The following is a 16,128-nucleotide window of genomic DNA, read 5'->3' as shown; positions in this document are numbered from 1 at the left end:
TCGTCCAAGTGTATGATATTTTTTGCCTAATTCTCGGTGTAAAAATTTAATTTTCTCGGTGTAATTTAAGTTCATAGCACTCGTTGAACTAAGATGAGTCAGGAATTCATTATAACCTTTAAGCTTTAAGGAACATCCTGAGGTTGTGAGTAATTACGAAAATAGTAATAACTATCCCCTTAAGGGAGTCCAGAAAAATATTGCAAAAACATTCGCAATTTTTATTTCATGGGAAGGGTGCCTACTTATATTATTATGTTTTTTTTTATTCACTTGGCAATACTAAGAAAATAAATATTGAAAATGACAGTTGGTGTGAATGTGAAGGATGTGAAAAAATAATCTGCGAAAAAAACATCTGTCATCAGCGCCGCTGGTATCGTTTCTCTAATATCTGCTAATAAATAGAAAAAAAACTTAATAATGGAATTCGCCGAGTTAATACGGATCCCAAAATTGGACGGAGTCACGTTGAAAAGCCCTCATCACGACGACATGAACGGGACGTTGTGTATTACTGGACACCATCTGATCCTGAGTTCTCGGCAAGAAGGAGTCCAGGAATTAATGGTAATAATTTAATAAAACGCGATATGAAAAATCAGAATCCATAACGCTTCAAAAATAGATCGTTTGAGGTCATATGAGCCTTAGCATTAAATATTTCTTAAAAAATTGAAACATAATGAAGATTTACTAAAAACGAATCCTTTTTTAGCATTATTTTTATGTTTTATTTTAGTTGTTATATGGAATTTAATATGCCTAAACCGTATTTTCGATCTTTTGAATATGAGAAAACCAAAGTAATTTATTGAATTTGTTATTAAAAATATTAATATAATATCTTTATTCTTCAAATAATTAATGTTTTATTATTTGATGTAGTGAATAATCAATGTGTTAATACAATAAGTGTAATAATATGTCAAGTTTTAATCATTTCATCTATGTTATGCAAATGTCAAACTAGCATATGTTTTCTTTCTACTGTGTTTATTTATTGTTTTTAAGGCCCAATATGCGATAAATCGCAACTTAACTTTTTTTAAACCCTGGTAACATTTGACGTAATTGTTTTTTTTAAACACTATTTTTATATTGAAAAAATAAGTTTTACTTCAAATGGTTTTGAAAAGAAAAGAGTTATTGAAAGGTAAGGTTTTCTTAAAAAAATAGTCACATATTTTTTTTTTAATCGTGCGCGGAAATGACGACTTACTTATAACACTTCCGATCGCATGCTGATTACGAGTTCCCCCTTACAACAATTTTTTCTATAGAATGGCTGGAATTTGGAAACAGGATTATCTCTGTTTAGGAGTTATTTTTTACATTTTTGATATCTCAACATAGATGAAGAAGAATATGGAAGTCTGGGTCTACCCATGATTGATACCACATGATGACCACACTACTCAATTTTTCGGAACTCGTAGATATATTTATCAATCTCATGACTCATATGTACAGAGGTACGTATGAGTTCACAACAGCCATATGTGATGGATTGAGATTGTTTTACAACATTTTGAGTGTGTCCAAATACTTCACAAACCTAGATTATCTCCAATTAGGAGTTATTTTTTACATGAATTTCGGACCTCACATACAATTGAAAGAGTCTTTGCTTAATAAAAGCTTTTCTCATCCCACCACAGATGTCCCTAGTGAACTCTCGCATACTATGTTTTGAGTTTGATCAATAAATCTAGAAGTTTCAAGAATTTGAGTAGTGTGGTTGTCAATCATGGGTAGAATCAGTGAATGTCTATGAGGGTTGTAAGCCCTGTAAATGCCATATTTATTTATTTAAAAAAAAAACAAAGAGAAATATTTGCGTTCTTATTATTTACAAAAATTCTTCAATTTCATACTATTTCTGTGAGCCTAAGCGGCTCATTATTAGAAATAGGTATGGGACCACAACCCAATTCTCTTTTTTTATTTATTTTATTTTTTTATTTTTATTTATTGGAAAACCAACAGAATATTTCGACAAAAATAACATAATATGATAAAAAAAAAAATAAATAACAATTCCAATTATAGGTTTCCACCTAAGTAATCTAAAAATAAAAAAAATTAAATAAACTGTCCTAAAAGTATAACTATATAGAAAATTTCTTTATCAACTGGTCAAATAGACAGCAAATATATTTCTTTTAAACGTATTAAAAGAAACATTATTGATGTCTATTTCATCAAGCATTACATTGCACATATCGCAGGCTCGATTTGAAAATGAATTTTGGTAGTACTTGGTGTGTATTTTAGGGATTTTAAATAAGTTTTTGTTTCTGGTCTGTGCTCCCGGGACTCTAAAATTGATGAGGGATAAAAGCTCTGGGCAATCTACATAATTATTTAAAATTTTATACATGAAAATAAGGTCAGCATTGTTCCTGCGTGTTACAAGCTTGAGTAAATTCTTAAAATCTTCTTCGATATTCTTCTTCATCTATGTTGAGATGATAAATGCAGTGAAACCTCTATCTATCGTTTTTAAAGGGACCTGTTAAAATAAACTATGAATGCGGGAAAACAATGAATGCGGGATTAAGAGGTCAATATGCAAATACATACGACCGAGTAAAGATACCGTCCTCCCAATCTGCATAACTATTCGTAGGCTAAAATTCTAATAAGAATACATGTTTCAGATGCAAATGTATTTATTTAAAAAAAATACAAACCTGAATAGAATTTAAAAAAATACTTTTTTTTTAAAACTTTTTTATTTTCTGAAGTCAAAAGTATATTTTCGGCTTTGCAAATAGTATGTTTTTCAGCATCGGTTATTGAATGTGCGTTGTAGAAAGTTTTCTTTTAAAGAGTGTGATCACTTCTGGAAATGCAGGTACAGGCAGCGGCTCCTTTTCGACCTCTCTGCTATCGGTTACACAAGCTTTCGATAGTTTCTATCCCATACGTTGCCGTTGAATGTAAGAAAATTGGAAATAATGTAAAAAAACACACAAAATGTATCAAATATTCAGCTTAATTCGAACGATAAATGCGGTAAATGGTGATAGAGAAACGATCGATGCGGTTTAGTTTAGTATGAAATTAAGTCGGGATAGAAGAAATAAACGACACATCCGGGAAAACGATTATTCGAGGAACGATAGATAGAGGTTTCACTGTATAATGTGATTGTTTTGTTTACATTTTCCCATTTGTTTGTAGATACTTCACCGCAACATTGACTTGGTGGAGCGCAAGGACAATAAGCCCGGTCCCAATGGGGTGGCTCAGGGGGGCTCCCTCGTGCTAAAGTGCAAGGACCTGAGGATAATCCAGCTGGACATAGCGTCCACGTCGGACCTCACCAAGGTGGCGCAGTCCCTGGAGAGCCTCTGCAACATCTCTGACCCGCGGCTCCTCTACCCCTTCTTCTACAAGCCCATGTTCACCATACTCGAAGATGGGTACAAAATATTCCGGTATGAAACATTATTCCAGCTAATTAACTATCCAACTCCGTAGTGTAGTGGTCAGCAGGTTTGGCTACCGTGCTGGGGGTCTCGGGTTCCATTCCCAGGGGGGTCAATACGGGTGATTTTTCACTCTCATATTTATTTAATATCACCCTGGACTGATACAAGAAACGGAAGGCTGATGACCTTTCCTTCATGTGTTAAAAATCAAGATAACTTCTCTTTTTCGTGTGCCTTGTTAGGTACCCCCAACGTTAGCAATCACTATGGCAAAGGCTACGCGATCCTGCGCCGTCCGGAACAACTCCTTTACTCCTCTCATCCCGGTCCAGTTGCAAATGTTGCGAAGCCATGATTCCTTTCTGATAACACTATTTTTATATGATCCAGTGCCCTATGCACCACTGGGTGCGAATGAGGGTTTGAATGAATGAATATCTCGATATGTCCTTAGAATGCCACCTGAGAGCATTAACCACTCATGTCTCTTCTTCCAACCCCGAGGATTTCAGCGCCCCGGAAAGCCGCTGACGACCATTCACCGACTATACTCACCGGAACTACTTTGGGATACCAGACTGACCCGGGAGGAAGCCAAGAAGATGGCACGGGACAGAGTACGTTGGGGATATCTTGTATTAGCCATGTGCTCCACCTAGGGAGCGAACATGGAAAAAGGAGAAGAATATCTCCATGAAAAATTTAAATTAAAAATGAATACCATCCTAACAGTTATCCGTTAGTCACATCTCTAATATGCCCAGTGTAGGATTACGGTATAGTTCCTCTTCTTCATCAGGCCAGAGTCGGAGTACAGCAAGCTTCTGAGTAGCGAGGAGTGGCGGCTGTCGTGGGTGAATCGAGACTATGCGCTGTGTCCAACCTACCCTGCGTGTCTGCTGGTGCCGCGGGGTGCCGACGATGAGAGTATTGTCGCCAGCGCCGCCTTCCGTAAAGGGGGCAGGTTCCCCGTTCTGTCGTACAAACACGACAACGGAGTGAGTACATGTCTAATTTTATTGTTTTTTTTTTTGTACTTTGTACAATACGCTCACTCCTTTCAACAAGGTCCTAAATCAAAAAACTTGATTTTTCAGGATTTAAAAATATAATGAATCTTATTAAAAATAAATATCAAGCACTTTTTACTGTGCAACAGATCTTTTATCATTTAAAAAATATTTAGTACATTGAAAAAATAATTAAACAATACCTTTTGTTCAAAATGCAAAAACAATACTTTCTGCCCTGTAGCAGGTAAATATTAGGTTAAAAATATGTCGCTTTTGCTAGGATATAGTAGATTTTCTGGGCATTCCGGAAACATGCACAACTGAAAATTGACAATTTTTGATATATGACGTTGTTGAAAAGAGTGTGCGAATACTGTAATATATTTTTTTACAATATTATATATTTTTGATGAACACCTCACTAAGCATAGCCCATGACAAGATCTTAATTTACATTATTTAAAAAAATTTAAGAGAATATATATCTAGATAATACAAGCAATACAACACAAAACAAAGTAATTGAATATAAACAAAATTATAAAAATTTGTATGAACAAAATACACATTGCAACAATAACTGTCTGCTGTTGGCTGTCTCGGTGGGGTGACCAAACATTTTATTTTATTTCCGCAAATGAAAGCGATGATTGAGAAGTATTAATTTTCAAGGTATTGGAGACTGTCAGCAATTTACATTTGAATTATTTTGGGGTAGTTAAAATAGGCATCTCAACATAGCTCAAGAAGAATCTGGCATTTCATTGATTGATTCGGCAGTCACTTTATGGTAAAATCTATCCATGTTTAATTTAAGTTTTGCACTTGAAAAAATATAACAAAAACATTTGAGGAAGTACATATTAGTAATTATTTTTTAAAAAGATTTAATTTACAGCATTTACCACTATTTCGTAAAATTTATTGACACATGTTTTGATGCATTTTGCATTATTTTCAAACACCATACCGATAGGGCGTGACTGATAGTGAAAGCCATTGGCTTCAAAACGAAATTCTAATGCATTGGACTGTCTTGAAAAATTTACTCAATAACATTTTATTACCTTGGAGCATTGCAGCCTCAGAACGTAAGAAGGAAACCTGGAGGATTTCCTGCTCCTTAACACATCAGCGACTGAATATTAAAAAAAAAAAATACTTTTAAATTTTGACCTATATTATTTTGACCTGTATTTGTGCTTTTGTTATAATTTGCATTAAAAATGTCGATGTGACAACTTATGACCATACAATAAATAAATAAATATTAGCTCGCAATACCTATTTACATGAGGTCATTGGAATGGCTTAGCGCAGTGTTTCGCAAACTTTTTCTATTCAAGGGTACACCTGCCAAATTAAGAAATTTCAAAGGTGCATGTTTACCATATTATGGTAACATATTTAACATATCGTAGTCATACAGGAGAAAGTGACCAAGTGCGTTTCTTACAAAAACGTGATCATTGACTATTTGATATCTTACTGGCTTAATATTGCCCTGAAAAAAATCCCAAAGGATTTTAAACTTGGAAGTATATATTTACTTGTTAAAAATGACTGCATTGATTTTTGTTTTGCCAAGCAAAAGTGACTTAACCCGATGGTTGCCACAGACGAGATATCTCGACAAATGGCGGAGTGCCCGTATTGCCAGAGACGAGATATCTCGTAAGTACTTTTGATTACGTATTACTCCGCAGTTTTAACTCATATTGACAATCTGTCAAAAACGGAACATACATTGCCATCTGTTGAAGTTCTCACAAAATATTTACAAAGTTTTTAAATACTTTTAAGTGATTTATCGGTATCACTTTCAGCTGACAGTTCACATATCGCTCACTCCTTTCAAGAACGTCATAAATCAAAAAACTTGATTTTTCAGGAAAACGTTTTTAAAGTTTAAGAATATAATACAATATATTAAAAATAAATATCCAGCCACTTATTGAACTTTTTACTGTGCAACACATCTTTTTAAGTAAAACCTGAAGGTTTTATCTCCATTTGAAAAATATCAAGTATATTTAAAAAAATAATTAAAAAACACCTTTTCTTCAAAATGCAAAAACAACACTTTCTGCCCTGTAGCGGGTAAATATTAAGTTTAAAACATGCCTCTTTTGCTGGGATATAGTACATTTTCTGGGCATTCCGAAAACATGCACAACTGAAAATTGACGATTTTTGATTTATGACGTTCTTGAAAGGAGTGAGCGATATGTCATTAGGGCTACCACTCAAACCACTTGAAATATTGATTATTTTAATCGATTGTTTTGAACGCCAGGGGTTTTTATTTTCCTCAATTTTTTTGTGTTTTTCTTATTATTTTAAAATATTATTATGAAAATATTTGTTATTACCTTTCGCGTTATATTTACTCCGATTTTATCAGTGTTTTGCTAGTGATATGATTATAGTAAACATTTCGAGGGGAGGAGGTTATAAAACCACAATCTGTACAGGATTACAATAGAAATATGGGGGCTGTAGATAAATGTCATATGGTATTATCATCTGTCCATTCTTCAAGGAAGACTTTGAGGTGGTACATAAAATTATTTATGCACCTTATGGACCTATCTCTGCTCAACGCACATATCCTGTACACGGAAAAAACCAGGAAAACGGTTCCTCTTGCCACCTTTCAATTACAAGTCATAAAGCAGTTAGTGTATACTCATAAAAAAGAACAACCCGGTACTTCTCATGGCAGAAAACGGAAGGCAGAATTTCCATCGCGACTTACAGAAAGACATTTTTTGGAAAAACTACCACGGACCGAAAAAAAATCATCCCCGACTGCGAAGTGTATTGTGTGTACTAGCAAAAAACTAAGAAAAGAGTCTAGTTATAGGTGTAAACAATGCAAGATGGCTCTTTGTGTTATACCGTGCTTTGAGAAGTACCACACAATGGAAAATTACTAATTTATCACATTTCTAACTATACTTCAATTAAGATACCTTATAAATAATAGTTAGGTGTTAATATTAAATTTACTATTTTTTTACATTTCAAACTATATTCCATTGATAAATAATAGTTTTGTGTTAATATTAAATTTAATAAAAACTTGCGTGTGCGACTCAGTGTGACAACCCTGTCTGAGATGAAAATTTGAAACTGGTTTAACTTCAAGAATAAAACTCTAACAATCGATGCGGGATATAATATTTGGTAAGTTAATTATAATTTAATAAAAACAACAAAAAAAATTTCTTTAGACAACTTTTCTTTTTCAAAAAAATACTTGGCCTGATAAGCACTGCGGCGTAATTTATTTGCGGCTATGAAAAGGTTAAATGGCTCTCCGGAACATTTTACATTTGTTAGTTAGTCACTTTCTCCTGTACGACTACGATATTATGTTTGATGCAAAATGTGAGCCTACTTAACTGAGCAACGGCAATCAAAATTTGGAGCAATTGTGTTATTTTCACAAAACTAGACTTTTTTTCCGCGGCACACCAACTAATCACCACGGTACAGCAGTGTGCCGCGGCACACACTTTGCAGCAACAATGTCTTAGCAGACTGGCCTTGCAATTGTCCTTGTTAATGACACATAAAAAATGAAATACGTATTGTGTACTTGGCTATTGTATTACATGAAGCACTATCTCCTTCAATTTACTGTTTAATTTTTATTGTACAAGCGTTTTATTATTTTTTTCTTCAAATAATTACAGGCTGTTTTGTTGAGGAGCTCTCAACCCTTAGTGGGTCCACAAAACAAGAGATCCAAGCCCGATGAGAGATTGCTGAACGCATTCGTGGGCCAAAACAAGAGGGGGTTTATATTCGATCTGAGGTCACCCACGCTCATAGCTCAGCACAAAACCAAAGGTACTTTGCGTTTCTTAATATTTTTTACCATTTTTATTTTATTTGCTAATTTGTAATGCTTTTTAAACTTAGTAATTAATATTCTCAGTATTATTAATATTTAAAGCATTTACTTTGTGGTTAGTCATTTTTACTTATTTATTTTTTTACAAAAATGTTAATAAAACCAGTATAAAACCACTCACCGAGATTTTTATGTCTACCGGTTTTGAGACGTACCCGTCTCTTCGTCAGGACAATCACTACCACAGCATGCAAACAATACCACCCTTCACCACCATAGCACCATTTACATACTTAAAACTACACAAAATGTTTAACACATAGTCATAGTTTAGTAATTAAAATTAGATTATAATTTATACTTGAAGCACTAATTTGTGATTTTCCATTTTGTAATTTAAATGTTACTTTGTTTTAAAATCACTGTAAATATTTTATTATAACTTAATTACAATGTCTACCGGTTTCCAACCTAACCGCTTCTTTATCAAGACATTTCGCTTCGAAACCGGTAGACATTATAATTAAGTTATAATAAAAATTTATTGTGATTTTAAAATAAAGTTACGTTTTAATTATAAAATTAGATTAGACACGCGGCGTGGTGTAGTTAGGTTGATGCTCGACTACGAAAATGGCGTCGCGGGTTCGATTCCCGCCAATTGCAAAATAAATTCAAGAAAGATTTATTTTCAATTGGTTTGGGTGTTTGTAATGTATTTTCCACATTTACCTTCCCTGTCCTTACTTTCCTACCTGCAGACAAGACTCTAATAGAGGCTTTGCGGGAAGATTTGTAATTTAATTAAATTTAGTCCCCTTCTATACCCGTAGTGTAGTGGTTAGCGTGTTTAGCTGCCGTGCTGGAGGTCCCGGGTTCGATTCCCAAGGGGAGGGGGGTGAAAATAAATATGAGTTATTTTACACTCTAATATTTATTTAATATGTATTACCTTGGACTGGTTCCTAAGCGCAGGAGTGATCACCTTGCCTTCATGCGAGTAACAATCAAGGTGACACTGTGTCAATACAATGCAGTGCCCTATGCACCATCGGGTGCGGATAAGGGTTAGAAGAAGAAAGAAGATGTTGAGATATCAAAATTAACTACTGCTTTCAGGTGGAGGAACTGAATCTGATTCGAATTACCCGCAGTGGAGAAAAGTGAACCGGCCGATGGACAAGGTGTCCAACTTGCAGCTCTTGGAATCGTTTGCCAAATTGGTTGACGGTAATCATTATGTTTTATCCTCTGAAAATTTTTCTTTAAAAATATTCTTATAATATACGCCATTCAGTATTTATGTAGGTTCTGTACATAGAAAAGGTTGCAAATATGCAACTCTCGGCCAATGAGTCCTATAAACATAATACACTAAGGGTGGAGACTGACCGGAGCATTTCGTCATAACATAACCTTGTAACATCGCTCGCGGCGAGCATCACCGAGCATCCGAAACTATGGATGGAGCACTTGGCTCGCTGTACTGACTGCCTGAATGCTCGCATCGTAACGTGTTACGTTACGACGAAATGCTCCGGTCAGTCTCCACCTTAAGACCTCACTTTGCATCGTAGATACGTTCCAAAATATCGCGATGCAAATTGAAACAACGCAAAGTGAATTGTTTTTTTTCCATTGAAAATCATATAAACATCAAAGATAGGTTACCGTATTTTTCATTGAGTCCTTAAATGTTAAAAAAAGAAGAATATTTACATAACAAAACAAAAGTAAAACATATTATATTTTGACATCTCATCAAAGATGAAGGAGAATATGGAAGTCCGGGCATTTACGGGGCTGACGACAGTCATAGGCTGGTTTAAGTGATCACTTTACACACGTGTAACATTCACCAATTCTACCCATTATTGACAACCACACTACTCAAATTCTTGGAAGTTCTATATACATTAACCAATTTTGAAACATTGTTCTTGAACCATTAGAACTTCACTAGAGACATCTATTCGTGAGATGAAAAGAAGCTTTTTAAATTTTTTTAAAAAAATTGTCAGCCCCGTAAATGCCCAGACTTCCATATTCTTCTGCATCTTTGATGAGATGTCAAAATATAATATGAAAAATAACTTCTGTAATTGGAGATAATCCAGATTTGTGAACAAGTATTTGTACACACTCAAAATGTTGCAAAAGTAAAACGTAGAAACGACGCAAAGAAATTATAGAATTATCTATAAAGAATTATCTATAAAATTAAAATAAAGAGTTCTCGCATTCGTGGAAGCCTAGGCGTAACAGTCATAAATAGGAAGGTAGAGAAAAGACAATTGAGATGGTATAGGCATATAGGACGCAGAGAACCCGAGCATGTCATAAACCACCCAATAGCAATGGATCTTCCTCGAAAGATATCTAGAGGAAGACCAAAAAATTCATAGATGCTGCAAAGAGAGAACATGGTTCGAAGACATGGCCTGGTGACGTTGTCCATGACAGAGGGACCTACAACCTGAGGACGAGGAGAGCTGGCCCCAGCAGTCTACAAAGACGATATGTTGGGATGTAGCCAGGAAAAAGATAGAATTATCTAAATGAATAAAAATATACATTTACATCATTCATAATTTTAAATCTTCTGATGTTTTTAGCCAATTCCTTTAAAATTTTATCACATTGTTGTATTTGTGCATTTACATACAGCAAAAGGTGTTTTTATCACTCAATTTTTGGTGCTTTATCTAAAAAAATGGTGTTTTACCTGTGATAGGTAGAAACTTGTTCTTTGACCGTAATAACAGTGCCGTAATAGTATCCGGAGCATTCAGCATCAATGGCACATTTAAAATGCGTCATAAAATGCAATATATTTATAGATTTGGCGTTTGATTCGTAGAACTCCATTTTAAATTATGTACACTAAGACCTCACTTTGCGTCGTATGACTCTCTGAATAATATTTTTTAAAAAAACAACGCAATTCAAAAAAACAATGACGCACTCCAAAAATGAGTCTTAATTCAGTAACGACACAAAGCGAGGTCTGAATGTTATATATGTTAGATTCAAATACTAATTTTTAAAGTCCACTTAATATAAAAGGACCCTCAGTCCATTTAATCTTCACAGTAGTTTGAAAATGCCATAACAAGGCGACAAAATTATCACAAATTAGATTTTTATCTGTTTTAATAATAAATACAATTTAGTAGACTCTAATAATCAGTGTTTTATTTTAATATTTAATATATCGTAGTCGTACAGGAGAAAGTGACCAACTACCAAAACGTAAAATGCTCAGGAGGGCCATTTAAGTCACTTTTGCTTGGCAAGAAAATAAACACCAATGCAATTAGTCATTTTTAACAAGTCAATATATTATACTTCCAAGTTTAAAATCCCCTGGGATTTTTCAGGGCAATATTAAGCTAGTAAGATATCAAATGGTCAATGATTACGTTACTGTAAAACAATGCACTTGGTCACTTTCTCCTGTATGACTACGATATAAACATTTATTGATGTTTATTTCCAGTTTGCAATGACAAGGATGTGTCCTGTGACAAGTGGCTCTCCAAGCTGGACAGTTGCGGCTGGTTGAGTCACGTCCTCAACGCCCTCAATACGGCCTGTACCGTTGCACAGTGCCTGGAACATGTGAGTTCTTTATTGAAAAAAATGCATTTTCGAGTCAATTCTTTGCTATCTAAAATTGCATACAAAACAAAAATAGTTTTTTTTTTGCGCTTGATAAAAATTAGACATAAATGTACTAATTAAATCTATAAACCTTTTTTTTTGACATCTCATCAAAGATGAAGAAGAATATGGAAGTCTGGGCATTTACGGGGCTGATGACCGTCAAAGGCTGGTTTAAGTGATCACTTTACACACGTGTAACATTCACCAATTCTACCCATTATTATATTATTATATTCTTCTTCATTTTTTATGACATGTCAAAAAATAATATGAAAATAACTCCTGTAGTTGGATATAATCCAGATTTTGTGAACAAGTGTTTGGACACACTTAAAACGATGTAATGATAATATGGTTTTGTGTTTGCAGGAAGCTAGTCCCGTGTTGGTACACGGTTCTAAAGGAATGGACGCCACTTTGGTGGTATGTTCCTTGGTGCAGATAATCATCAACCCGGACTGCCGGACAGTCAGAGGGTAAATCACATATACCAAATTTTTAATAAAAATTGTTAATTATTGATAAGAGTTGCATGTATTATTTACCCTGCTTATATCGTGGTCATACAGGAGAAAGTGACCAAGTGCATTGTTTTACAAAAACGTGATTATTGACTATTTGATATCTTGCTAGCTTAATATTGCCCTGAAAAAATCCCAAAGAATTTTAAACTTGGAAGTATAATATATTGACTAGTTAAAAATGACTAACTGCATTGGTGTTTATTTTCTTGCCTAGCAAAAGTGACTTAAATGGCCCTCCTGAACATTTTACGTTTTGGTAGTTAGTCACTTTCTCCTGTACGACTACGATATGTAATGTACAAGGTTTGTAGATCAATTACTGGATTTTTGTTTCTTCTAGCTAGAAACATGTTTCACTTTGATCTGTTTTCGGAACGGAGGATAAACTAGTGTGGGCTAATCGGGAACTTCTTGGCATTTGCTCATTGCTGGGAGAAAAACACGTAAAACTCTCAGGAGAAGCCGAACTATTGACTGTCATCTCTGGTGACCCCGAATAAAACCCCTCAAAGTTAACATCGCGTCTATCCGATGCGGTGCTCTTTGCATCAAATGAGGAAGAAAAAAAACATGAAGTAGTGATTTTTGTTGTTGTTGTCAGGTTGCAAGCCCTGATAGAGCGCGAGTGGCTGCAGGCCGGGCACCCGTTCGGCACACGCGTGGCGCGCTCGTGCTACGCGGGCGCGCCGCCGCCCTCCGCCGGCGGGCTGCGCAAGGCCTCCTTCGCGCCAGCGCCCGCGCCGCCGCCGCCCGGCTCCGCGCCCAGCTTCCTGCTGCTGCTGGACTGCATCCACCAGCTGCAGGACCAGTTCCCCTGCAGCTTCGAGTTCACGCAGGACCTGCTCGTCGCCCTCTTTGAGCACTCCTACTGCAGCCAGTTTGGTGAGCCCGCAACGCCCGTATTTTCAATTTCAATTTCAATTTATTTATTTCAATTAATATATACATTTAGTCCGCCTCTGTAGTGTAATAGTCAGCACACTCGACTACCGTTCTGGAGGTCCCGGGTTCGATTCCCAGGGGGGTCAAATAAATATAAGTGATTTTTTCACTCTAATATTTATTCCATATTAATAATAATAATAATAAATTTGGATAACTTATATAGCGCCATTTTCGTAAAAAAATACCTCAGGGGCGCTTCACTGTGAATGAATTGGGGAAAATATTAGGGTGGAAATGATTTAGCAAACAAATGTGTTTTTAGCCTGGACTGGTACCTGAAGCGGAGGGCTGATCACCTTTCCTTCATGTGTTAACGATCAAGATAACACTGCGTTTATATGATGCAGTGCCCTATGCATCATTGGGGTGCGGATAAGGGTTTGAAAAATGAATGAATATATACATTACACACTATAAAAAATTTAAATCATATACATTAAAAATACATTAAAATAAAATATATGTAAGAACTATTGCTAAAGGTGTAGAAGAATCCCGCTTCGGAAAACTCCTTCAGATGCATGGAACAGATCAATATCCAATGAGATATTGTTCAACATAGCGGTAGCTCTTCGTACAGGCATAACCATCGGCAGGTTCGTCCTGTGTATAGGAATGTGAAACAATCTATGTCGACGCTGTCTTAGGTAACTATCGGGAACATACAGACCAATGTTCCGGATAGTTTCAGGATTATCGATCATACCGCGCAACAATTGATAAAAATGCCTAATCAAATACACATTCTTTCTAGTCTCTAAACTATTGTAGCCAAGCATACCCTGGAGAAACTCGGTCGGGTAGAGCCAAGGATAATAGCCGCATTGTGTGAAGAGAGAGATAGAGAGTGTTATATGGCAAGTTAGGATACAAATTGGCATCAGGGCCATTATGGAACTGAATTGGGACAAGGCACCTTATCCCTTCTTCTCTTCTCTTTGTGATCTTTCTATAGATCCTGGGGATCTGTCTGTGACCAAGCTGAATACAAACATCGCGGCTGTGCAACATTTGTGTATGGACCGGGATAAGAGGGGTAGAGGAGTTGTTCCGGATGACATAGGACCACAAAGCCTTTGACAGAGTGATCGCCAATGTTGCACCAAAGTAAATTACAACATTTTATAGAAGTATACTTTACAGCAAAGCATACTCCATCGTAGCTCTGCTACGCAGTTGATCCCTAAAGGAAGACTTAAAATCTAACCAAACTTTTGTTCCTGATGTGATTTTTGATTTTGTGATTTCAGGAACGTTCCTGGGTGACTGCGAGAAGCAGCGCGAGGAGATAGGGCTGTACGAGAACACCACGAGCCTGTGGTCGCACCTCAACACGCCGGCGGCCATCGGGGCCATGCTCAGCCCCCTGTACGAGCCCAACCAGGGCATCATCTGGCCCTCCGTGGCCCCCATGAGCCTCGCCCTGTGGGAAGGTCAGCATCCTCTATTGAGGCTTGATTTTTTTCAAGAGTTTCGGCTCAATGTAAATCCAAATTATCATCAATAATAATAATTTTTGATAATTTATGTAACGCCATTTTCGTAAAATACTACCCCAAGGTTGCTTCGCTGCGATTATATGTATTGGGGCAAATAAGATTGTGGAAATGATTCAGTAAACAAATTCTACCCATAATTGACAACCAGACTACTCAAATTTTTTGGAACTCCTTGATATATTGATCAATCTCGTGACCCAGTACATTTGAGTTTGTGATCATTTAACTAGGCTACTACAGATTGTAAGCCCTGTAGACTTCCATATTTATCCTGATGTATGTTGAGATGTCAAAAATGTAAAAAACAACTTCTATGTGGAGATAATCCAGATTTGCAAACAAGTATTTGGATATTCAAAATGCTGTATTTATTTATGTTCCCATTTCAGAGCTGTATCTGCGTTGGGTGATTGACTTTGCGGAGCAGCGGATGGCGCTGGAGCAGATCTCCCGCATCCGCGAGAAGGACAAGGAGCTCCGCAGCAAGGCCGTCAAGCTGAGGAGGCAGCTCTCCGACCTCATCCGCGAGGTCAGCCAGCTCGAGAGCTCCGAGCGCGGCGACCCGGAGCCCCCGGAGAAGGAGTAGCCCGCCAACTGGCCGGGAGAGCAACCACAGTCAGTTCCCGACTTACCAACATGCTAGAGTCATCACTCTGCTATTAATCATATGAATTAGTTGTCTAGTCCGCCTCCGTAGTATAGCGGTTAGCGCGCTAGGCTACCATGTTGGAGGTCCCGGGTTCGATTCCCAGGAGGGTCAAAATAAACATTAGTGATTTTTCAGTCTCATATTTATTTAATATGACCCTGGACTGGTACCTGAAGCGGAAGGCTGATCACCTTTCCTTCGTGTATTTAACAATCAAGATAACACTGCTTCTATACGATGCAGTGCCCTATGCACCATTGGAGTACGGATAAGGGTTGGAAGAAGAAGTTATCTCGAGTCATTACTTTGCTGTTGCAAATCATATGAATTAGTTGTAACAAAAATCTGCAACGTGGTAAAGTTTTTTTATGTTCCTGGTTTACCTTCAATGACTTCTAACGTTTTCACCCGATAACAGGCATCTTCAGAACAACTTCTTCTAACCCTTGTCCGCACCCAATGGTGCATAGGGCACTGCATCATATTGACACAGGGACACCTTGATTGTTACTAACATGAAGGCAAGATGA

The 16,128-nt window shown here is 36.5% G+C and overlaps 1 protein-coding gene across 1 annotated transcript; it reads left to right on the top strand.

The window, feature by feature from the left end:
• The first annotated feature begins 299 nt into the window (after nucleotides 1-299).
• Nucleotides 300-15,824, top strand: LOC148304794 (myotubularin-related protein 9). Its single transcript, XM_088267699.1, has 10 exons — nucleotides 300-570; nucleotides 3,190-3,446; nucleotides 4,240-4,438; nucleotides 8,155-8,311; nucleotides 9,435-9,545; nucleotides 11,815-11,936; nucleotides 12,351-12,457; nucleotides 13,107-13,387; nucleotides 14,701-14,883; nucleotides 15,339-15,824. The coding sequence occupies exons 1-10, from the start codon at nucleotides 424-426 to the stop codon at nucleotides 15,533-15,535; spliced, it is 1,761 nt and encodes a 586-aa protein (XP_088123825.1). The 5' UTR covers nucleotides 300-423; the 3' UTR covers nucleotides 15,536-15,824.
• The last annotated feature ends 304 nt before the right edge of the window (nucleotides 15,825-16,128 follow it).

The sequence above is a fragment of the Brachycentrus maculatus genome, unplaced genomic scaffold (genome assembly GCF_059751285.1).
Source record: "Brachycentrus maculatus isolate JH-2025_06_01 unplaced genomic scaffold, ASM5975128v1 h1tg000303l, whole genome shotgun sequence".
Lineage (NCBI taxonomy): Eukaryota > Metazoa > Arthropoda > Insecta > Trichoptera > Brachycentridae > Brachycentrus > Brachycentrus maculatus.
The sequence above is the reverse complement of the archived record's forward strand: the minus strand, read 5'-3'. Positions and strand labels throughout refer to the sequence as shown.